Source organism: Mytilus edulis, chromosome 11 (assembly GCF_963676685.1).
Source record: "Mytilus edulis chromosome 11, xbMytEdul2.2, whole genome shotgun sequence".
NCBI classification, from domain to species: Eukaryota; Metazoa; Mollusca; class Bivalvia; order Mytilida; family Mytilidae; genus Mytilus; species Mytilus edulis.
Genome location: NC_092354.1, coordinates 29,873,834 through 29,900,649, shown reverse-complemented (window position 1 = coordinate 29,900,649; position 26,816 = coordinate 29,873,834). Strand labels below are relative to the sequence as shown.

At 34.0% G+C, this 26,816-nt stretch overlaps 1 protein-coding gene and 1 long non-coding RNA gene across 2 annotated transcripts; one reads left to right on the top strand and one right to left on the bottom strand.

Moving 5' to 3' along the window:
* Positions 1 to 11,830: 11,830 nt before the first annotated feature.
* LOC139494800 (uncharacterized) lies at positions 11,831 to 13,032 on the top strand. The gene is made up of 2 exons (XR_011657157.1): positions 11,831 to 11,958; positions 12,591 to 13,032. It is a non-coding gene; the product is annotated as an uncharacterized lncRNA (long non-coding RNA).
* A 66-nt stretch (positions 13,033 to 13,098) lies between these two features.
* LOC139494160 (zinc finger CCHC domain-containing protein 10-like) lies at positions 13,099 to 13,707 on the bottom strand. The gene has a single exon (XM_071282335.1). The coding sequence runs from the start codon at positions 13,705 to 13,707 to the stop codon at positions 13,099 to 13,101; it is 609 nt and encodes a 202-aa protein (XP_071138436.1).
* Positions 13,708 to 26,816: the final 13,109 nt, after the last annotated feature.

The following is a 26,816-nucleotide window of genomic DNA, read 5'->3' as shown; positions in this document are numbered from 1 at the left end:
TATGGTGGAGTTGACCAGTTCGCCGTTAAAACGTCACTCAGTCATTGTGAAACACATGGATAGACTGAGGATGACAATCATGACATCTTCAAAGCGACACAGGATTGAGCAAGAACGTATTGACTTCTATTTCGCAATTCCACGAGACAGAAATTTATACTCTATTACATTAGTCAGCATAACCTCTAGATACGAACTATTTGTTTGAGACCCCCAAGGGTGACTGGGGTATAGAAATATGGTCACTTGGTCTTCTCCCGACCGGCAGTAAAACGCTTGCCGAAGTGGGGCGTCCGTTTGGCTGTGCGGGATGTATTAAGTTCGCAGTCACGTCCGGTCAGAAGGGGGACGTTAAATCCGATGCCTCGTGTAAAGAGAGTGCCACGCTCTTTGCACGTTAAGAACCCTTGCAACAACTCTTTTGAGGGGTCCGTAGGTGGCCTGTTGTAAGGCAAAATTTCTGTCCCTATCCAAAAAAAAACTCATTTTCCAGTGGTAGTCCAAATTTCCCCGACCATCATCCCGGATGGCCTCTATCGTATCAACCTGCCTATTGTATTTATTGTGAACTTGTTCTCGTCCTGAATATGCATGAAATATTTGCCACTGGACGTTAAGCAACCAACAATCAATCAATCAATTTGTTTGAGAAGGCAGTCTGAGATATTTGAAAGAAAAAATCTGACTCTGGGATTTGCCTTTTAAAAACAAAAATTCTGGCCGTATCTGGTCTTGATTGAAAACAATAGCTTGTCCACTTTTTTGCTTTTAGAAACGACATTTCTAGTAGAATGGTCTGTAGAACATTTTCTCGTCTCTGAATAAGATCTGGTTATTTTTAACCACAATTCTTGGTATAGTTTTTAATCTTAGTTTTTGGTATACTTTAACCATAATTATTGGTATACTTTAACCATAATTGTTGGAATGGTTTAACCACAGTTGTTGGTATACTGTAACCACAAGTATTGGTAATCTTTATCCACAATAAGTGGTATATTTGAACCACAATTATGGGTTGTAACCAATAAGTATCTATTAATTATAAAGTAATTATAATTACCATGGCTTGTTTTCACCAAGGGTTCGTAACTTTCTGTGTATATCAAAAGATGTGTTGTAATCTACAAGTCTCATATTAAAGTGGTAGATGGAACCTTTTCCCGGCGACGGTAGTCTTGAAGACTAATAATGTTGCATAAAAAAACCAGGGACACAGATGGATTTATGACAAAATTATGTTTTGGTCATGGTGATGTGTTTGTAAATCTTACTTTACTGATTATTCTTGCTTCTTGCACTTTTCTGTATCTACATTAAACTTGGCCTTTTAGATACAAAGGAAAATATTTTGTAAAAAATTACAAAATTTTACCAGATTATTGAAAATTGTTAAAAATTGCCTTTAAAGGTCAATAATGCTTTAAGGGATCAACTGACCATTTTGGTCAAGTTGACGTAGTTTTAGATCTTAGTTTGCTGAAAATACATTCACACAGAAAACATATGTATGGTGTTCATCAAGCACAGATAAGAAGGAAAGATGCAAGCTCTTGAGTGTCGAGCATGATGTTGCATCTAAGTGTAATAACTGTTTGAAACTGTTTTAACATTTCAGTAATCTTGCAGTTGAAAGGTCTATAATATTAACAAATAAACCAGATTATTGAGTATTCAAAACTTGATCTTTTTAACTACCTATTGATCAAAGTGAACAAATTTAAACATCATAACCACAAGAAACCCCAAGGGTGACTGGGGTATAGAAATATGGTCATTTGGTCTTCTCCCGACCGGCAGTAAAACGCTTGTCGAAGTGGGGCGTCCGTTTGGCTGTGCGGGATGTATCAAGTTCGCAGTCACGTCCGGTCAGAAGGGGGACGTTAAATCCGATGCCTCGTGTAATGAGAGTGCCACGCTCTTTGCACGTTAAGAACCCTTGCAACAACTCTTTGAGGGGTCCGTAGGTGGCCTGTTGCAAGGCAAAATTTCTGTCCCTATCCAAAGAAAACCTCATTTTCCAGTGGCAGTCCAAATGTTCCAGACCATCATCCCATATGGCCTCTATTATGACAAGACCTACCTATTGTATTTATTGTTAATTGTTAATCTGCTCTTGTCCTGAATATGCATGAAATATTTGCCACTGGACGTTAAGCAACCAACAATCCATCAATATTAAGCATTTATGTTTCTTATGTAAAATACCCTTGGAAGATCCCTGCATAATTTGGACTCCACTCCACTTGTGTTGGGTAACACTTCCCCTGCAAACGCTCACATTATACAGTCTGTTGATATAGGTAGTAGACCAAATCTTGAGAACAAATCTGTAAAGGATTTTATGTTGAACCAACAAACCGCACAAAGAATGTCCCTTACCTTGCCATTATAGATATGAGTATTTTGGTAGAAATGGATATAGGCAAATATTGGAGGCATCAGGAGATATTAAAGTTGAGAGAATAAAATCGTCTGAAGCGTTTAGAATTCTCATCAAAATATGGTCAAAAACGTGTTTTTTTTTAGGAGTCTGAAATTCCGAAGAAAAACATGTATTCCAAGACCGATGTTATAGAAAATCTTAAGTCAGTTTTTTGAGATATTCATTTGACGTGACTCTGTGCTTATGTGTACCATCATACTTTGAACGGGACAATTATTTATTTATTAATATTACTTATGTATCTTGTCATACTTTGAATGACAAAACTATTTTATTTATTAATACTTCTTTTTCTGTTAAGTCTGTTTTTTGTGATATATATTTGGCGTGACTCTGTAATTATGTATCCCGTCATACTTTGAACGACACAATTATTTTATTTATTATTATTACTGTTACTGTTAAGTGTGTTTTTTGTTATATTTACTTTACCAGTTGGAAGGCAAACGCCTGAATCTGACAGATAGAGGTCAATTTGTCGACAAAAAAAGAACCCGTATGTAAAATGTTTACGCCCACAAACAGCGCCACCTATAATTTTTTCTACGGCATCTTTGAGAACGATGTCCCATTCTGTAGTAAATTAAAACATTAAATTAACTAAAACATAGAAAAGTAATTGTAAAACACAAATTAAAAGATATATTTGCAGATGACTGTTTATGCATGATACGCTGGCAATGTGCGCAATGTCCTTTAATCCAAGACTGAAAATTAGTTTGTTTCCTACGTCAAGATGGCGGATTTCAATGTTTACATTTTTTCACCTATTTATAATCTGACACAAATTCGTATCCAATCATTTATTAGCAATTTTATTATTGATCTTTAAATATCATCCAATTACATTTGCCGTTAGAAAGTGGCTACACGTTACCAGCCGTCGTTACAAAGTAGCCATGTGTTTTGTGGGGATACCTTGGGAATGTTGTGTATTCAAAAGTTACGGTAAAAATCAATGTTATCTTCCTTATATTTCCATGCATACACAATTTATAACAGCAAATCCATTCTTAACAGACCCCACAAGGTAAACGGACATATTTAACTGTCTGATTGAGCAACAATTCGTGTAAATAAGCCTGATGGGTCGTTTTGAATTCAAGCACAGCAGACAAACACGTGGTAGATTGTTTATGTTTGACAGTTTGTTTACCTGAATTACACGTTGATGTTACTATATACTTACCAATAACCTTTATCGTGTTATACTTTCAAGAGTAATATAATAAATCTTACTCAAGAAATACGTCTAGGTAGGCGCAGGGACTTCCTTTTCTTGGTCCTTAACTAATGAGAGTGTAATGATACATTACAGCATTTTTTTGCATTTGATATATTTCATGTACATGTACATTTTATGTACACAAAGAACAATAAAGTAAAAGAACGTACATGGGTTTAATTCCCACCCTAGGTATACGTTTTGACTCTCATAACAGGTTGGAACAAATAGAGCAGATAGCAATTGACAATAATGTAATGCTAAAATGCTGATTGATGGGGTCAAATCATCAACATCATTTTTTCTAGTATACATCAACTCCCCTAAGGATAAGTCATACTTTACTAAGAGTCCAGTGGCTAAGTCCTGTCTTTTTTGCCTCTGATATTTACTTATTTATATTTTAATTTCTAATATTCTCTTGTGCATGCAGTAAGGCAAAAGCTATTGTTACTCTTATTTTCCTCATTTGCCTTAAAACAATGGAATGTATTGATTGTTGATGTATGTAAAGTGACTTGTAATTTAACTGTCACTGCTAAAAGAGACTTGGACTCTGATGATAAGTGTCCAGACTGTTATCTCATTGGCAACTATATCATAAATGTCAGTTTCCCCTTTATAAGTTAAATTTTTTAAGAAAAGAATTTAATAATAATATAGTAACAAGTTGTAAAAAATTTTGAAAAGTTCAGCACAAGGGCCAAATCTTATCTTTATTTCAGAATGTCAAAGCATTTTTCCTTGAAGAGGTAATATCATATCCCGTCAGGAGTAGATTCTCCGCTAATGGGAAATCCCTTAAATACACAGTGTGGGCAATTGTGGAGAACAAACTATGTCAGGTAGCCACATTCAAAGAAAGAAAAAAGCCAAGCAGCTTAACAGGGATGACCAACTGAAATTCATTAAAATGTTTATTGACCCAACATACGGATATCTGTTTAGGCCGGACACAGTTGTAAGTTGTATAAAGTATTATTTAAAGTTGAAAATTTAAGTTACGAAGGACATATATATATAGTATATATATATTGCCTAGAAAATCAACCTTATATATATATATATATATATATATTATAGAAAGTGAGGTCTACCCTTTTATGCAATAAAAGAAATAATTATTGAAGTCTTGCAGATTTTGAAGAAAAATACTAGGCAGACGATACTATATATTGCCTAGTAATATAAATTTGTATTTATACCGAAGTCTATATGTAAACTATAGGTATACATTTAAATTGCAAAATATCAATAATACATAAAATACATAATTACAAATATAACTCAAACTATGTGACAGCAAAACAGAAGGTGTTGTAGTAATACATATACATTATTTTAGCATTTCGGTGTTCAAATTAAAATATCCAAATATGAATTTATCTAAATTACACGAATTCCTTATTTCAGATAATGAAAACAAGTGGTCCCCTCAACGAAACTGAGGTGGGTTTGAAAGAGCAATTTTTAAACCCCCAGTGTTCACCATGAATGAAGCGGCATCTATTGCAAATGGGGTCCGGATTTCGTTGCAGAAAGCTGGCATTACAAGTGTATCTATTAAAAGTCGACATGTCTTTACTTAGGTCGCAATATAAGCCGACTATTTCAAAGTAATATCCACAGAAAATAACATCTTTTAATCATATGTTATAATACGAATAAGAAAGTAAGCATCATCCTTGTACATATATTGTTCAATCCAGGGAAATGAGATTTTTGGGGTCAACTTTATATTCTCTCAGATTTACATTAGTATTCTTCTACGCAACATATCTCTTGTTTGAAACGCCTTCTGTGCGAAATAACATTGCAACCACAGCTTCGATTTTTCGTATCAAATGCTATTTTTTCTCTCGATAATTTCCCTGTGTTTTGAGTGTATATATGACAATTTTGCTAGTAGTTAAAAAATCAAATCCCAATCTTTAAAATGTTCGCTGTGATTATAAAGTGATAACGACCCTTTTACTTTCAATGTTATATTATTGGTGGCTGCCATCTCCAGGCCGGAAAGCTGTACCACATCAAGTGTCTGGTACCGACCAATGAATATGATGGAGCAAGGTGTTACAACGCCTCACCATCAGCAACCTTTGAGGTATATTCGTTTTCATCTTTTTTCATTAAGTTTCATCCTTTGATCAAACGAAGAACAATGAACGTTATACTAAACTCTAAATAAAATTTTTAAAAAATCATTAAACACTTTCAAGACTTGTAAAGGCAAGCGGCTCCCTACTTTGGACAGGCGCAATAATACGGCGGTGTTCAACATGTTTGATGATATGATGGACGATGTTAACGACCTTGCATTGCTATACAGCCCTCGCACGATCTCCACCCTCCCCATATACCTCCGTATTATATATAGATCAGGCCTGGGGCCATTCCATTGCAATGTAATGCATTTAATTACAATGTAATGCACTACATTACAATTACTTTGTGATTCTTCCATTACAATTATTGATTGATTTATTGTTGGTTGCTTAACGTCCAGTGGCAAATATTTCATGCATATTCAGGACGAGAACAAGTTCACAATAAATACAATAAGTAGGTTGATATAATATAGGCCATCTGGGATGATGGTCGGGGAAATTTGGACTGCCACTGGAAAATGAGGGTATATTGGATAAGGACATAAAGTTTGCCTTGCAACAGGTCACCTACGGACCCCTCAAAGAGTTGTTGCAAGGGTTCTTAACGTGCTAAGAGCGTGTCACTCTCTTTACACGAGGCATCGGATTTAACGTCCCCCTTCTGACCGGACGTGACTGCGAACTTGATACATCCCGCACAGCCAAACGGACGCCCCGCTTCGGCAAGCGTTTTACTGCCGGTCGGGAGAAGACCAAGTGACCATATTTCTATACCCCAGTCACCCTTGGGGGTCAATTACAATTACATTTTTTCTCACATGTAATGCATTACATTACAATTACTTTGCCTGTGTAATGCATTACATTACACATTACTTTTTCAACATGTTCAATATAAAAACTATAAACATTTCATTAACAGATTTTATAAGAAAATGATACATATTACAGGGATATATATGTACATATATATATATATACAGTGTTAGTGAAATAGACTTCAAATAATGGTTAATTAATATGCCCATTCACTCCATTGCACTTTATCACCATAAGTGTATCAAACGTGATGTCATCAAGAGAACAGCGATCAGTTCTGTACACCTTTCCAGCAATACTAAAAAGCCTTTCTACAGGAGCTGATGTATTGGAAATGGCTAAATACTTGATAGCTGTATTAGCCAAAAAAGAAAGGCACACTGAGTTTGACTTCCATTATTCCAGTGCACTGATTGCAATTTCTTCACATGGCTCAGACAAGGAGATGTCAACATCATGTACTGCACCATACCTGTTTCTATACTCTTTGATGGAGTAGTAGGAGACATGAAACTATGAAAAAGTCACTTATAAGTTTCTTAGGTGGTGGTAAAAAATAAATAAATTATCATATTATTTTGTTTTTAACATTGATCACTTAATCATTAAGACATCATTAAGGGATTTCAAAGGGATATAATAAATGTGTCATTAAAGGATTATCTTGTGAAATGCCTTAGGGCTCTGTGAGGACAAACATAAGTTGAGAAGATTTGATTACAATAAAAACATTTTGATATTAATTAGGTGAAATAACAACACACACTACTGGACGAAAAAACGTCTGTCCATACCAGTAACAGTCGTTCTAAGACTGATAGTGTTTGTTAATGTTGTGACAGTTGTAAAATTTCACTGCTGCAGTTTTTTTGTAACTGTCCCAACTTTAAAAATGTTTGTCTACAACATAAATCGACTGTAACAACGCAAGAAATAACTGTCACGGTCATTAAAGGACTGATACAACTATTTCAAAGTTGTAACAGTTGATTTACAACTGTCCCAACTCGAAAAACGTTGCAACAGTCATAAATAAACTGATTAAACGCTTAAAGGGTTGTCACAGTCGTAATAAAACTGATGCAACCATTAGAAAGTTATAACAGTCATAAGGGTATATTGGATAGGGACAGAAATTTGGCCTTGCAACAGGCCACCTACGGACCCCTCAAAGAGTTGTTGCAAGGGTTCTTAACGTGCAAAGAGCGTGGCACTCTCCTTACACGAGGCATCGGATTTAACGTCCCCCTTCTGACCGGACGTGACTGCGAACTTATACATCCCGCACAGCCAAACGGACGCCCCACTTCAGCAAGCGTCGGTCGGGAGAAGACCGAGTGACCATATTTCTATTCCCCAGTCACCCTTGGGGATTTTGAAAATAAAAATAGCTGATGAAGACCTCTTTCTTGAGGGTAAATCAAGTAGAAATTAATGTTTTCTCATTTTTTGCCAGAATTTTTCTTTATTCCATAATAAGTTGTAGTAGATATTGATAGTGAGCTGCTTTTTTGTGTCCAACGTAAAGCGTAAAGCAACCAACAATCAATTTTTATAGCTATGCAGCAATGTTGGTTAGATGGCAGAGTTCGGACACATTTTTTTTAACTACTAACCCTATTATGATTAAGATAATAGCACAAGAACAATAAAAGTGGAATAATGATACATGTTCTATATATTTTAAATTTTGCTCAAAGGAAAAATGCTTGGCTCATCCTGTTTACATGTATGGAAAAAAACATCCATTCTTTAACCAAACATCGCGTGCTTATATTCCTTAGGCCGAAAGAGTTTTGTAGATTATTTGAACATAAACAAAAACAAATCATTATTCATGACTTTTAAAGGCAACATGGGAAAATAACTCAATGCTCTTCAACTTTGTATTTGTTTGGCTTTTTAACTATTTTGATCTGAGCGTCACTGATGAGTCTTATGTAGACGAAACGCGCGTCTGGCGTATAATATTATAATCCTGGTACTTTTGATAACTATTTACACCACTGGGTCGATGCCACTGCTGGTGGACGTTTCGTACCCGAGGGTATCACCAGCCCAGTAGTCAGCACTTCGGTGTTGACATGAATATCAATTATATGGTCAATTTTATCAATTTTCTGTTTACAAAACTTTGAATTATTCGAAAAACTAAGGATTTTCTTACCCCAGGAGTAGATTACCTTAGCCGTATTTGGCACAACTTTTTGGAATTTTGGGTCCTCAATGCTCTTCAACTTTGTATTTGTTTGGCTTTTTAACTATTTTGATCTGAGCGTCACTGATGAGTCTTATGTAGACGAAACGCGCGTCTGGCGTATAATATTATAATCCTGGTACTTTTGATAACTATTTGATGAGATGTGTCCGTTTTCGTCTATTATATTATTGATGAACAAAATATTACTACTGATCCAATTTTTAAAAAAACAGACATTTCCCATTTTCTTTGATAAGATTATTTCCCCATATAATTTGTTTTCTAACTTCAAGAAAGTTTTTAGGAGTGATAGTTTGACCTCCTTTTACTTCTACCCAAGTTTTAATTAATTGTTTATAGAATTCAGGCAAGGATTTATACTCTGTTTTATTAAGCAAATTTACATTTGTTAAATTCATTCTGAATAAAAGAAAATCTTTCCCAAATTTATTAAGATAAAATCTTGGAATAATTTTCCAGTTATCATTATCGTTTTGAAACCCATCTAATTTGCAAGGATTTTATATAGGAGTCTAAATCAATCATTTTTAATCCTCCATCAAGGTATGGCTTACATAATATAGAGCGTTTAATTCTGTCTTTTTTTCCGCTCCATATAAAACTATATATTAAATTTTTGAACTTTTGTTTTATTTCATGCGTTATTATCGTACATGATGCTGTGTATGTTAGGTTTGGTAAAATTAGGGACTTTACTACAGTAATTTTTCCTATTAATGTTAAGTTGCGTTTGTTCCATCCTTGAATCAATTTTTCACATTTATCTATTTGTTTCTCTGTGTTTAATTTTTGACATTCTTGATAATTGTATCCAAAGTATATTCCTAGACTTTTAATGTGGTCTTGTTTCCAGTTTATATTTTCAAATTTATCTTTTGACTTTTTAAATTTGCCAAGCTCAGTTTGAGCCCAGAAAGGCTTCCAAAAGTTTCAATTATATTAAGGGCAATACTTATATCTTTGTGTGTTTTTAAAAACAATTGAGTATCATCTGCCAGTTGACATATTTTTAGTGAGCAAGATTTTCCATCTAATTTGATTTCAAATCCTTTTAATTCTTTATTTTCTCTTAATTTAATTGCCATTATTTCAACACACAATACAAAAATTAACGAGGATAACGGACATCCTTGTCTAATCCCACGAAATGTATTGAAGGGGACAGACACCCATCCATTATTTAAAATACATCCTTTTATGTCTGTATACATGGTTTCAACCCATTTTATGAATTCTTTTTTAAAACCAAATTTTTTCAAAGATTCAAACATAAAGCACCACTCAAGTGAGTCGAAAGCTTTAGTAAAGTCTAAAAATAAAATTGCACCATCTACATTAAATTTTTCAGAATAATCAATAATGTCTTGGATTTGTCTTATGTTAAAACCTATGTATCTATTTTTTATGTAACCTTTTTGATCAGAGTGAATAGTTTTTGGTAGTACTGATTTTAGTCGTTGCGCTAAGGCATAAGCTAGTAATTTAACATTATAGTTTAATAATGTAATAGGTCTATAGTTATCAAGGGAGAGGGGATCATTTTTTTAAACAAGAGAGATATGGCTCCAATTTTTTGGGAGTTTGTTAATTCTCCTTTTTTATAGCAATAGTTGAAAACTTGTACTATGAAATCTTTAATCTGTTCCCAAAATTTTCTATAAAACTCCACGTTCAGTCCGTCCAGCCCTGGGGCCTTGTTTAATTTCATCTTAAATATAGCCTCTGTGCATTCCTTTATAGTAATTTTTCCCTCGCATGTATTACTTTCAGATTCATTTATTATTTTACTTTCTTTGATAGTTTCAGAGTATTGTTTACCTTTTCTGTATCAGGTTTTGTTGAAGTGTATAATTTAGTGTAATAATTGACTTCCAAATTTAGTATTTTGTTTTGGTCATATGTTACTTGATTATTTTCATCATACAGTTGAGTTATAGTTTTTTTACTTTGTCGTGTTTTTTCTAGCCCAAGAAAAAAAGATGTGTATTTCTCCCCTTCTTCTAGCCATTTTACGCGTGATCTAATTTGATTTCCTTTAATTTTTTCATTATATAAACTTGCTAATTGTTTTTCAATGTTTTCTTTTAGGTTTACTTTCTTCTTATTTATATAATTATCACAATCAATTTCTTCAGATAAGGTTTTTAATGTATTTTCTAAAATTTCAATAGAATCTTTTTTTATATTCGCCTTTAATTTGCAGTATTGGATGGTATAATCCCTTACCTCAACTTTAAAATTATCCCATAAAATATCTAGGTTGAGAGATGTTTCTGATTTTATTTTATATTTATCAATCAATTTGGAAATAATTTTTTGATACTGTTCATCATCCAGGATGCTGCTATTTAATTTCCAGTAACCTCGCCCTTTTGAGGTTCTATTTATGTTGATTTTTAATGAAACCGCGTAATGATCCGTGTGTTGTAGAACTATTGGTCTTATGTCACATGTAATGCAATTTTTATTAACTTCATCACTTACTAAAAAGTAATCTATTCTTGTAGATTCTGATAAGTTTTGCCTTCTCCAGGTAAATTGGGTTTTATTTATGTTTTTGCTTCTCCAGACATCAGTTAGTTTTAGATTCTTGATAAACATTTTAAGGTTATGAACTGGTTTATCAAATTTTGTATTTCCTACTTTTTTCTTTGTGTCAATTTTAGATAATATGTCGTTGAAGTCGCCCCCAATTATTAACTGGCCAATACTGTGATTTACAATTAATTGTTTTACTGATTTAAAAAAGGTTTTTCTTACTTTACAATTATTAGGTGCATATAGGTTCACTAATGTATATATATTGTCATCTATTTCTATATTAACTAAAATGAATCTACCTTCAGAATCCTTATATTGGTCAATAATCTTAAAGTTTAATCTGCTTTTTATCCATATGGCAACCCCTCTTGCATTACTTAACCCGTTACTAAAGATTACTTCACCTTGAATTCTTGTTTTAGCTTTGGTTCTAAAATTTGAGTGAAATGTGTTTCTTGTAGAAATACTATATCACATTTTTGTTGGTTAGCCCATTCAATAATTCTTTTTCTTTTTTCAGGTTTTTGTAACCCGTTGGTATTTACAGTGCAGACATGGATACAGTTTTTGTTTGTCATTTTGTGTTAATATTAGGAAGGTAAGTTAGGTATTTACAGAGTTCTGTTGTGTTTGAAAGTACATTTAACTTGTAAATCAGCAATAATTTAGATTTTATGATTTTATCTAGATCCTTGCTTTGTGGATTTTTCTTTTTATATATCTTTATCAATATTAAATTCGTTCTATATTTACATCTATGTACAATTACATGTACATGTATAATACTCATGATTATAAATGTGTAAACATAACACAACATTTCAATTATTGACCTCAATATATAGGTCATGATTTGGGTCAACAATGTGACTTCAGATACAGACTCCTCTGTGTCCAAAAAAATTATTTTGGACTCATTAAGTTTGTAAACATACATAAAAATACAATCAATAGCAAAATATATACAGAGATAGTTGAAAGAAAAAAAACATAGCTTCTAAACACAAAATAAACAACTATTTTTTTTTTTTATATTTTTAAATGTAACATAAAAATATATACTGGACTTCTATTTACATAATATTTACAGAGCCAATGTTGCATAGTATTATTGGCCACTTGATAAGCTAACTTACAAACTAGTTTATTTGTTTTAAAAGCTTGTATTGTATGACTTATCAAAGTTTTTATGTGAACTATAGTAATTGAATTTTGTTTTGATTTTTGTAGGTGTGCTTTATCCTGTTGAAGTTTGTTGAATGAAATCGCAGATAATAATCTAATATCAACTTGAATCAAACATATTGATGGATTTATTACAATTACGCTGGAACGTTTCTGAAGAGTTATTTGATAACAAGAAAGTGACGTAAAAGAACTTGTGTAGTTATGCAACACGTGAAATAAAAATACACAAAAAATTATATGAAAAGGATCTAAAGATTTCGAGATTTTGTGCATGCTGCTTACTATTTGGTGTGAGAATATGTACATAATTCCCAAAGGAATGTACATTTCTTTAAAGGTAGTAAACTTGTCGCTGTTGTGATGTGTACTGACAATTAAGTGAAATAAAATAAAAAGACTTATAGCTAAATGTTCAGCTGATTTTTGAAATGTGGATATGTGATACATGTGTACTAATAATAAAATATTAATTTATACATCATTATATTCATTTTGTTGTGTTTGAATTCTTATACAAACACAGGTAAAATAATTATATATATGTATATAATTAGGAAACAGTTGTTTTTGACCTCTTGGCTGTAGAGTCACTCTCTTTGTCGTGAAGCTTCTCAGTTGGTGTCACTGGAGACTTCAGAAAGGAAATACTGACAGGATGCTTTGATGGAGTTTGAGATTTTTTGGTTGATTCTTTTGTGCTTTGATTGTTACTAGACATGAATAAGGTTATTTCAGCTTGACTTAGTTCACTAGTTTTTTTACTGCTCTTTTTTTTCTTTTTGATTTTCTTCCGTTTTTGTGGATCAGCTACTGGATTGATAATAGATTGTGACTGTCCGTTGTCATCTTCATATCCAGTAGTTGATGCACCTTCCCGTCCGGTAGCCGTTGTGCTTGCACATACTTCATCATTGTTGGTTTTGACTGATATTTGTGTTGCGTCAGTGCCAGATTCAGATTCAGAAGTCTCGTCATCTGCATCACTTGTTTCATGGCTTTCTTTTGTGTTTTCTTTATCTGATTGCTCTTGTGCGTCTGAATAAGCATCTTTGGTACATGCATTTTGTTTGTGTCCTTCTTCTCCGCATGACCTACACACCCAATCATTTGTACAGTCTCTTGTATGATGACCTTCCTGCAAACATTTTGAGCATTTCATATTTTGAGGGTTGTTTTTAGGCTGATCGCGATAGATGATGGTGGCTCTATATTTGCCAATGAAAATGGATCTTGGGATGTGCTCTGTTAGCGGTCCTTCACAAATGATGATCCTATCTTCCTTTATTAACAATTGGTTGAGGCAAACTCAATGTTGACAAGGGAAACGACAGAATTATCACTTTTCCATTAATAAAGGACTTAACTTATGAACTTATGAACTGTAAAAGTGACGCTCTTCAATTACAAGTTTGATTGTGTTTTGTGGTAAAAAGTATAACGTATAAATATTGTAACATTTGGTCAAATTGTTTCAGCGAATAAGACTTTTTATTTAAAACAGCAACAGGTGCAACATAAGGGGGAAAGCTCACATTCTAGTGTGTGGGTCAGGTGAGCTAAACATCTGTGAAAATGATTTTTAATCAGAAATCATAAATTAATAAAATGATAATTACCAATTCAACGAATTTAAACCGTTCTAACCAATTAAATAATTCGTTATCACAAATTACAAAAAATGTTTTGCACTTTATTTACACAAAAAAAAAACTATATTTCCGGCCAAAATTGTATTCAATTCAATGAGATGTATGCCTCTTGATTTTACTTTAGTGTATCCATTTGAATTAGAGGTTTGAATAAACGTTTTCAAATATTCGTAACTTATATAACATAAAAAGTAAAATCACAAAAACACTGAACTCAGAGGAAAATCAATTCGGAAAGTCCATTATCACATGGCAAAATCAAAAAACAAAACACATAAAAAACGAATGGACAAGAACTGTCATTTTCCTGACTAGGTACAGCCATTTTCAAATGCTGGATTAAACCTGGTTTTATATCGCTATCCCTCTCACTTTGATGACGGTCTCATCAAATTCCGTTATATTTACAATGATGCGTCAACTAAAAAGACAACGAATAAAATAGTCAAAATAAGGGCACAACAGTCCTCATCGAGTTACAATTTGGAAAGGAACTACAAGGGCAACAGTTATCAAAGGTACCAGGATTATAATTTAGTACGCCAGACGCGCGTTTCGTCTACATAAGACTCATCAGTGACGTTCGTATCAAAATATTTATCAATCCAAACAAGTATCGGACGCGTAACTAGATACCCCAATTATGATTGTGGCCAAGAGTGGTTAAATTTGGCCCAGTAGTTTCAGAGGAGACGATTTTTGTAAAAATTGAGGGACGACGGACGCAGGACGAATGACGCCAAGTGATGAGAAAAGCTCACTTAGCCTTTCGAAGCATGCTATCGCTGTGTTCATTTTGAGCTAAACTGCAAATCTTTGTTATGTTATAGCAAAATTATTGAAATTAAATCAAACATCACTATTATAGTGATCGCCCTTATGTCCGCGTCTCACTGTCCTGATTTTTACGCCGATGGCAACTCGATTATGGAAATTTTCTAAATCGGGACTAATCGTATCCAGATCGGGCTATTCGTGGTGCCATCTTTAACCATCGTAGAACCATTGGTCACTTTTTCAAGCCTCCTGGGACAACTTCGGAAAAGGTTTTTAATTTTTAACATGTTCGTAATCCCGTCGTGTTGCCATCGAATACAAGTACGAAGGCGAAAAGATGGAACTACGACGGCATTTAATCCAGCAAAATGTAAGCTTAATTTTCGCGCTAAAATACATTTTGAGTGCCATGCGCGATATGCACTGGTCAGTCTAAGACGGCAGTTAAAAAAGACGTTCACAAAACATGGAACTCATATCATATGATTCTATGAGATTCTAACAAAAAAAGGGAACAGCATTGTTTCTATTATTTCAAATAGAACAAGAAGAGCAGCTATTACAGGCTCAGGATTTACATTTACAAGTATTATATTATTTTTTGTCAATTTTTCATATCAAGTAACATAATGAAAATCATAAATGCGCCTCGTACACCAACACTGCAGGTACATGTATATAGGGAAACCAACTTTTTCTTCGTTATTCTGATTATTTATGTATCGTCTGAGTTGTTGTCACACAAATGTTTACTCCATAACCATTTTGTTTTCTATATGTCATATTTTGTCGCATTTGTTGCTTTCCCCACATCCTTCAGTGTGTCTATATTATAATGATATTCAACTGGAAAGAGCTCGTTTTGCATTACCTTGCCTTTAAGATAGACCAGAAAACATGGGCATAAGTATGGGTGATTATTCAGACTAGTAGACACATTTTACAGTTCAAACAAGGCAATGCCGAGCCTGGCATGCCCTCGTATATCACATATTGGGGGCAAATATGGACACTATATGTGTATATGACACATGCAGAAAATTGTAAATTGAACGTAAAAAATAGCAGATCATTATAAGAAGGAAGAACATACCAAATGTGTTTTGAAGCATAATGGTTTTAGAGTGTCCACAAGGGTGATATTGCCATGTATTACAACTGCCACTGTGACCTTGACCTTTGAACTTTAAAGTCAATAGTGCTTAAGATTTTCTTAACGAGTAACACCATACCAAGTTTTGAGCATTTTTGTTCTAGAGTGTCCATAACAATTAATCTACACGCAACTTACATGTAGTAGGCGAGGGGACAATAAACTAAGTTTCATAAGAATTAGACAAAAAGATCGATTTCCCCCATGCATGGCAGCCTTGTACAGATACGATATGTTGTCGAAATTATGTTCGTACCATAAAAAAATCAAAACAGGTAGAACGCCGTTTTGATCGTTTTCATACATGTATTATGTACATACATGTATTTTACCTTTATGTATCTTGTTTGTTTTCGCACCATGGTCGTAATCAATCGTGTATCATTCGTAATCCATCGTGTACATAGCCTTCGTGATCCATCGTGTAGGCTTCGGCTGAGATATGAAGCTTAAATACACGTCTTCGGTAACCTTCAAATGTCCATCTTTTGCTATCATATATAATTTCGGCACCATCGTATAGACTTCGTTATTCATCGTTCTTGCTTCGGTCTCTTTTTGGTATTTTAACGAGATCGGGAACAACTTCGTACGAACTTACAATTTTCCCATTCGGGTGTCCATCGTATATAATAATCGGGATAGTGTGACGCAGGCATTAATAAAAGAGGGAAGAAAGATACCAGAGGAACAGTCAAATTCATAAATCGAAAAAACTGACAACGCCATGGCTAAAAATGAAAAAGACAAACTGACAAAAAAAAATACACACAACATATAAAACTGAATAATAAGCAACACGAACCCCACCAAAAACATTAACTTGATGTATTTCATAGATTGGTTGATTGATTGGAGGTTAACGCCTTTTTTGGGAAATATTGGACTATTTAGTGGCAAAGGCGGGTCCAAGTAGGACATTTTGTATGACAATTTGGTTGATTATATAGGGAATGACCGAAGCATGATTGCCTCCCCTTTTTTTTTGCTCAGCCAGCGGCCTGTCCCTAATAAAAACTATAAAAAATGAAGATGTGGTATGATTGTCCATGTAACATCTTATATATAACATAAAGACACTAAGTACAGATCTGAGAGTACTTGCAGTTACTGAAAATCATTTCAAAGCCACTGGTACATTTTGGCCGTTTTATTTATGTAATTGTGTCATGAAACCCTTACTGAATAACTTGAATCTAAAGATCGCTCTTTCTAACGTACAACCGTTTACATCATTTCTTAAATTCCAAACTAAGAAAATATTCAGTTGACGATCGCACTTTCCTACCTTCCGTGCAAGTTTAATATTTCAAAGTCTTTAACTTACACAATAATGCAGTGACCATGCAATTACTACCCAGAAAGAGTATTCTCAAATAAAGAGCGAACTTAAGCAGAATTTAACAAGAAAGATAATGATGTGTAACTATTGAAGTTGAAAATTGAAAGAGAGTTGGATGAAAAATGCGGATAGCAAACATTATCTGAATATTTTATTTTATCAAAATTAATGTCCATTGCTAAAATAAATTTAAGTTGTTAAAATGTAAACGTATTTTTTCTCTTGACGAAAAAACGTTATTCATAACGAAATGTTCCTTCCGATTAAAACAAAAAAGGAGGTTTTTGTAGAAAAAAACATACAAACAAACTATCGCTGTGTTCATTATTAACAGAACTCTAAAGCAGAGATTAAAACGGTTAAAACCAACTCAAACATATTGAACCAATGATCGCCCATCACTTTTAAAATGTATAGGATAGTTTTATAGATTTGCTTTAAAGATAACGACTATAAAATTACAGATACGAAAACACGATTTATATCTTGTTATTCTATCATAAATTTCCATACGAATGACATTCCTTTTGTCGAACACTACACATTGTGACACAGAGTGAGACAAAGGTTGAAATAATACATAGAAACATGAAAATATATACAACTATCGCTGTCTACATTTTTATAAGCAGAACGTCACAAGAAAGATAATGATGTGTGTTAAAGTTGGAAAAGGCAGAATACCAAAATATTCATAATGTAATCATCCTGTCATAAACTATTCTCTAGCACAAAATTAAGTTGTTGATTAATCTTTTGTACCTTAAAGTAAATTAATATTCACTTGCTAACAAAAAAAAAAACAATCACACTAAGGTTTTTTTTTCAATTATGACATAGAAAAAAGATAATTAGCAAAAACAAAAAAAACATATCGCTGTTATTAGAACAACTCCATATCGAACGTTTAGCCGCAAACATAGATAAAACCCGATCGCCTTTCCTATCATTAAAAATAGGATAGTGATGTGCATCAAAGAAAAAAAGCTGCAAAAATGATCTTTTTCATGTTATTGTGTTATAAACCTTTTACTGACGAAATATAGGCCTTAAATAGCTCTTTCCTACCCACAACCGTTAATTATGTCACAAACTTCATACTAAGAAGAAAATTTAAGTTGACGATCGCTCTTTCCCACCTTCACGCCTTCGATTTAGTGACATTTTCACTTGAATAAAAAAAAAACTTTCTTTTTACAATTATGAAACAGAAAAATAAAATTTGACCAAAAAAACCAACAAGAAGCTCTCAAGAACTTGAATCTTTCACCTGTAATTCTTTTATCAATGATTTTTGTTTGTTTTTCAATATAGTACATTAATCAATGACTTAAAATTTCCTTTGAAATGATCTTTGTATCTGTCTTATTTTCTTCAAAATCAAAGAAATGCACTTTACCCACATGTTCCATTTTAGTCCTAGCTAGTTGCTATGTTTCTTGACAAAGAAATTAAATATAAAATTTATAGTAGATACTTTGAAACTCATTCGGCCCAAGTTTGGCTGAAATTGTTTCAGCAGTTTCAAAGGAGCAGATTCTTTAAAGTAAGCAAACTAAATGAACAAATTGTGAATTTTTTAAAAGGGCAATAACACCTTTAGGGGACAATTGACAATATTGGTCATTCAACTTATTTGTAGATCTTACTTTGTTTGAAATAGTATAAACTAGACGCACGACGACGACAGACGGAAACGACGACGACAGACGGAGTCGATGAACGCCAAGTAATGGCTAAAAAAGGAAACAGATATTTCTGTCTGCGTTATAAAAATAACTTGATATCGAAGGTTTAGCCGCAAATATAGATTAATAACGATCGCCCTTTCCATCATTCACAGTATGACGTAGAGATGCATCAAGAAAAAAAAGCTGAAAAGGTGGAATGCAAAAATGATCAATGCTCTTCAACTGCGTACTATATTTGGCCTTTTTAACTTTTTTGAATTAGAGCGTCACTGATGAGTCTTTTGTAGACGAAACGCGCGTCTGGCGTATATACTAAATTTAGTCCTGGTATCTATGATAAGCTTATTTGATGTTATTGAGAAATGAACCCCCCAACTGACAGACTTACATTGTACATTTAAAGATCGCACTTTCCTACCTACTTCTTTTTAAATTCTGTCATAGTGGTTTTTTTTAATATTCAAGTTGCCGATCGCTCTTTCTAGACCATCTAGACTGAATTAATAATTTGGCTTCCGGTGGCCTAGTGCTTGTTCTAAAAAAGATCAAATTGATAAATATGTATATATATATATATATATATATATATAACTCGTCTAAACATCAACCCAACAATGTTAGATCTGTAAATTTGCATTCGCAAATCTTCTGTTCTTCCCTCGCCGGGATTCGAACCCATGCTACTGTGATATCGTGACACCAAATCGCCTGCACTGTGGCCGTCCCGCAAGACCACACGACCACATGGGCTCTACAAAAATAAAGCTTTCAGTGGCCGTGTGTTACCTTTCCTCGTCAGTTTTAATCTAGCATCGTACTACAGTACATGATATATAAGGCATGAAGATGTTATTGTTACTTATATATATATAAGTACGTCTGAGTCAGTGACAACCCTACAACAGATGTATCCATCGGATCGCCATCAATGATGGTGATACATGGCTGTGTACATAATGTATATACAACTCGTCTAAACATCAACCCAACAATGTTAGATCTGTAAATTTGCTTTCGCAAATATATATATATATATATAAATACGTCTGAGTCAGTGACAACCCTACAACAGATGTATCCATCGGATCGCCATCAATGATGGTGATACATGGCTGTGTACATAATGTATATACAACTCGTCTAAACATCAACATTGTTGGGTTGATGTTTAGACGAGTTGTATATATATATATATATATATTTCTCTAATTCTTCGTCAATTTATCCCTTTCTGCACCCATTGTATACCAAAAATTTAATCAACGTGTGGTTCGTTTGATCTCAGTACTTCATTGGTTAAAATCAGATTGTTGACGTCGAATTTTCTTGCTTTCCTCTGAGTTTCCTATTGTGACGGCATGAAAAAGGCGACCATGCCTGACGACGTCACATAGAAAGAACACATCTGTTTGCAGATCATTCGAAAAGAAAGAATATGTTTGCCTGCATAATGTGAGAAAATCATTAGAGAAACAGATTCCACCACCAAATATCGTGTAATACGATATCTATCCACTCTCGACAATTAAATTATCAATTTTAAAGTCCTTGCTGAGGCGGTTCGGACTTTAAATTTGAAAATGTAACTGTCTCGAGTGGTTAAATATCGTATTACACTCGATGCAGTGGTAGAATCTATATACAAGTCAAAAAAAGAAACGATACCCAACATTTTTTCATAAAAATTTTTATTGACAAAATAATATTTATTGCGACTAGTTATATGTTCGAAAAGAGTCATAAGTCTGTAGGGTACTGCACTTTTGTTTTTATTTTACCGGACAATAACGTCATTTTAGCGGTTTTTTGAATTCGAGCCGAACCACATTTATGCCGTCCGAACAGGGGTTTTCAATTTAATGAGGGTGATTAAATATCCGGTCAACACAGGTAAACAAAAGGTGATTGAAGGTGACATTCAAAAAAGGGGATTTCATATGCCTCGCCAACATGAACGTGATAGAGCTGTGGGAATGGTACAATCAGATATGCGTCATATTGACGTCGCAAACAACGTTGGTGTTTCTAAATTGACTATAACAGGATCAATGAGTCGTCTAAGACAGACTGGGTTCTCAAATGACAGACGACGTAGTGGACGTCCAAGAGAAACGACGTTACGCCAAGATCGTCGATTAAGATTCACACATCTCAGCAATCGGGTTTTACCAGCTACAATTACCGCTAGACAATCACCTGGAAGACATAATCCAAGGATATCAGCCCAAACAGTACGTAATAGGCTAAGAGAGGCTGGTTTACGTTCACGACGTCTAGTAGTAGGAGCCATTCTAAAACAGTGTCATCGAACTACACGCCTACATTGGGCAAATGTACGTTTGTGTAAGGTGGCAAAACGTCATTTTTAGCGATGAGTCAAAATTTCTCTTACGTGGAAGTGATTGCAGAATGAGAGAGAACCGACGTCAAAATGAACGTTATGTAGACGCGTGTGTACAAGAATGTGATCGCTTTGGTGGTGGTGGTGTGATGGTTTGGGCAGGAATCACGCATTGTGGACGAACTGACTTGACGTTCATTAACGAAAGCCTTACTGGAGTTCGTTATCGTGATGAATTTCTCTCTCCCATTGTACAACCATTCATTGCAAGGCATAGAAATCGGCATAGTTTCCAACAGGACAATGTTAGGTGCCACGTGGCACGTGTATCAACACAATATCTTGGACAAAATAACATTGACATTCTTCCATGGCCAGCTTTATCACCAGATCTGTCACCCATTGAACATTTATGGGATGAACTTGATGAACGTTTTCGCAGACGTCATCAACCACCAGAGTCAGTCAACCAGCTACGAGCCGCCTTAGTGGAAGAGTGGAATAACATTCAACAAGCATTTATTCAACGATTATTTGGATCAATGCGTCGGCGATTGACTGCTTTTATCAACGCAAGAGGTGGCCATCAACAGTCCGTGCAATAAGGAAAATTATTTGTGATTTGTTATCTATGTTAAGTTTGTGTGCTTTGATGTTATTGTTTCATAAAATACAAAACAAAAACAATATTGTTGAAAAATAAAGTAGATATTTTTGATAAAAATCAGGTATCGTTTCTTTTTGTGGCTAGTATATATATCATTCCTAAATACTGAAAAAAAAGTTCAGTTGACGATCGCTTTTTCCTACCTTTTCTACCTATGTGGATTTTAATTCTAATCGTTGTGTTCATAAAAGATCAGTAACTGTATATTGCCCTGCAATTCTGAAACAAAACAAAAAAGACTGGTATAATTCGACTATAATCAAAACAAGGGGAAACATACTGCCGTACAATCTAACTATCAGTCAAAATGTAACCATTGGAAAGTATACAGTGTACGGTTTTTAAATATTTTGGTAATTCGGGAGACTGTACATGTCAAGCGGGGTTCCGACATTCGACAAAAGACAAGTTGCTTGATTAAAACTTTTATGAACCAGTATAGAATGGGTAGTATAGTTTGCCAAAGATTGCAGAGTAAAGCTCCCAAGTGATTGTACAGGAAAGTTTCAAGTGATTGTACAGTTAGATCGCTAGCGATTCAAGAAAACTATTCGACATTGATAAAAATAATGTATTTGATTTTTTACTGCGACAAGGGTTTTAAATCATCAAGACAGGTGGGACTATAATATACCAGAAATGGTACACGTGAACATTCTGGTAGTAACGATTGTTTTCTTGATGTTTATTTGGCATTTTGTATCGCTGTTGTGTGGCAGTTTCGATCGTTTTACTGGGAGCTCCTCCATCCTAAAGAACCCGTTAGGATGGATATTTCTTTTTTACCATTTGATTGATTCATATTTATATGTTGAATGTTTTATCTATCGAAACTTGAAGCAGAAACGTTAAACAGTAAGATGAATTTCATAAAAGTTTTCATCAAGCAGCTTCATATGTCATATGTCGGAGCCCCGCTTGACAGTCTCCCGAATAACCAAAATATTAGAAAACCATACAGTTCCGTCCCCAGCTTCCCACACTGTAATATACAGTTGATACATTTACAGATCGGACTAATGGTCTAGATTTTATTTTTAAATATCTAAATGAGTTGACCTTAACGAGACGTGGGTGCTATTGGCAGAGCCCGGAACTGTATCAGTGGAGCCTAGGACGACAATACATTGGTTATGTTTTAAGAATGATAAGATCAAAAACTATGTTTGCATATTATTCTATTTGAAGAATTCATAAGTGTTTTTTTCTTGTTTTTTGCTTTGATTTTTATAAGACTTTGCGTTTTCCTCCAAAAAAAAACTTTTTTCCGAAAATAATAATAAATAATAATAAAAAAACAACATTTTCCTGGTTTAGATTTTTTACCAATTTTTGTTTGAAAAAAAAAATTTCAATTTTCAGAGAAAGTCATAATATAATTCGGTCTATTCTCATTTTTTACACTTCTGGTCTGAATTAAGATTACTGAACTCTTAAAAATAAGAAGTGTGTTGGTCTAGTAAGTTATCTCCAAATGAAACATTGTTAAACTTGTTAATTCTCCAAACAACGTAAATAGTTATTGGAGTGCCGTGTTTCTGTAGATATAAACGAACAATGACTTTTCCATATCTGGTTTACAATTTTAATTTGATATCTGCATGCTACAAATAAAGTCTATAATATATTACAGAATGCGATTTAAAACGATTTGTATTAAAATAAAGACCTTACAATTGCCCTTTTGTTAAATGATAGAGTAGTTAATTGTAGTAGTTGACAGGTAAATGTTAAACTTTAGTGCACTAATCATATAACTTGCTGGCCTTGCATCGTGGTGAAATTGATTTTATACTAATGAAATTTAGGGATGATTGTCTACTTAAATAGAAAATTGCGAAAAAAGATGTCAACACGGTCGATTAATGAAAATTTATGTCATGTATATTATAGATGTACATTTTTGTATTTTAAGAAAAAATATAACATCAAAAATATAAATTTTCATTTACTAGAATAGATAACTGGTTATTGATCGAATGATGACCGTGAAAGAAAATGCATGTGTGTTCTACTGACCCTTTATGAATGTACACGCTGAAGGGTCAAGCAGAATTCCCTGACCAGTGTTAACAAGAAAATTTCAAAACCTGTACATTTATAGAAAATATTTAAACCGCAACATTTTCGATACATGCGATAGTCGGTTAAAGAGATCTCAAATGATGCTCATGTATATCATATGTCAGCTTAAAATAAAACTTACTAACTTTCTTTCGCGTTATTAACAGTGAAAAACATTTGTTTATCTCTTGGACGATTCATGCATAGAATCTTCCGTATGTCATATTTCCGGAGAGTTCGCCAAAGTACACCCCCAGCTAGGTCACGCGTCTACTTAACACGCTGGATCACACATTCACGATTTGTACGTCCGTTATGTTAAAAATTTAAACTTTTATTAAAACTTGAAAAACCTTCATTTAATCACAACAACAATCAGTTTGTTCTGGAAGCGTCAAAAAAAAAATTTTCCATCCAAACTTGTACCGATTATCCCGTCCTCCATCCGATTTTAGTCCGATTTGCATCTTTCCCATGGTTAAAAACGACCGAATATATCTCGACAGCGTCCCTATTAAGCTGTATGCGACGCAACAGACATCAGACAGTGAACCGACGCTGACGGAAGATATCCGTTAGAAAACTGTCTCTATATTTGGGATGATCAGGTACTGTCGGAACACAACCCTATCACAGTTTGCTGGACAACATTTCAAACGGCTTTGTATAGATTCGTATCGTGTTCTGTAATTTTCAGGACTCAGACGAGGGTCTTATTGCCAATTTCGTATTAATAACGGGACTGTTCCGGAACGGTTTCGTCACAGACGGTTCGTATTCAGGATGTGGACTCAACCGGCAAAACATAGCAATGACAAATCGCACCAGATCATGCCCGGTCCATAGGACAAAGTCTACATTGTAACTCAGAACATTGTTACGATTTTGATCCGATACAGCAGAGTCTGTCATGACATAATCAAGATTGTAATCCGACTAGACAAAATCGGATGAGTGTTCCCGAATGTTACGAGACGCATCTAACTATCTGGGGTGCTTCGATCCGTTCGAATATGTAACGAACGTTTACAACAACATTTAGCCAAAAATAGGACACTCAGATCATTGTGGAATCTGACTTTTTTACTTTTCGTGTTTAAGCGATGTCTGATTTCAAACGGGAGCAATAATCGGCACTGTGTGAACGCCGCGTAAACGTTTTAATTTTCAGTTACGATTCACATGATCTTAATCAGACTTCGAATATAGAATTGTCCTGTCAAGGACAACAGTAAAAATCTAAATTAAAAATCGTGAATGTGTAACCCTGTCTTAAATCGACTCTATTTTAATGTCTCCGTGACAAATTGTCAGCGGGTCTTATTTTTTTATATCCCTGTCTTTCCGCCTGTAAATCTAATTTACAATAACAGTGGTTATTCTGTTACACCGTTCCGTAATTTATATAGTTCGTTTGATTATATTCTTAATCTATTTATGTGTTCCAACCTAGGAGGATTATTCATCTTTAACGTTAAAACATCGTACCGTCGCTACCTTTCCCTCTCTCAAACGGAACATTGCAAGGTCATACCAGTTCTGGAGAACTTTTCAAAGACAAACGTCATCTAGGACACAATTCGTGGCTAACCACAGAGTGAGTTAACTTTACAACATTGTTTTTGAAGCCTTCAAATTGCCTTTCGTATGATTGAACCTTTTCTCCGTGAAATACCTGGAATTTATCTGTCCTTGAAAGTACAACATTTTCTCGCATTCAACGGACTGTGCTATCAATTACCTTTGACATTTCGTTATAATAACATTAATTGAACACATTGTAAAATTGTATTTTATTTGTTTTTCAGCTTTTTACCATATGTCAGATTGGTTCATAATTAAAGTATCAGCACCTGATAGTCTTTTCTCCTTGAGCCCAATCGTCGGTTATACTTAATGGTCAGGCCATTACAGTGGTATATATATTAATGCTACCTCTCTATCAGCATATATGCTAAATCCCAAGTTAAGTTAAGTTTCTGCTTTAATGTAAATTTTTTAAACATTTTTGAAATGGGTTATCTAAGCAAAAGCAAATTCAGGATATGATTTAGATGTTTAAACTATTTTTGCCGAACACTGCTTTAAAACACATTTTCTAATATACATATGGAAATTGGGCATATTTTTTTTCTTTCTGTAGAACCTCTAGTCTTGTTTTCATTATGAATTTTGCCCAATATTGTAATTATCTATAGGCGAGCGCCAAAACAAGGATTCTGAGGTTTTTAATGCACCTACCGAACACTATATACTAGAATATATATAATTGAGTTGAATTTTGAATAGGGAAGTATAAATCCAGAGTGCTTCATGTGGCTGTTTCATATTTCTATCTTTGTTTCGGGTTGTCTTTTCTTATTTGAACAACAATAGTGTATGTTTCTTTAAGGGCAACTACAATACTCAGCTTATATTGTTATGTAAAGTATTTGGAATTTGCTTTTATGCATATAAACAAAGGGACAATCAAACTCATTACCAGAAGACAAACTGACATCGCACACACGTCATAGCAAAAAATCAAACAATAAAAAAAGACCAGCGCCAGTCTTCAAAGCACTACACAGAAACCTAAGGATCA

Excerpts from the sequence above, each read along its gene's own strand:
- LOC139494160 (XM_071282335.1), bottom strand. The coding sequence starts at position 13,707 with ATGAAATGCTCAAAATGTTTGCAGGAAGGTCATCATACAAGAGACTGT.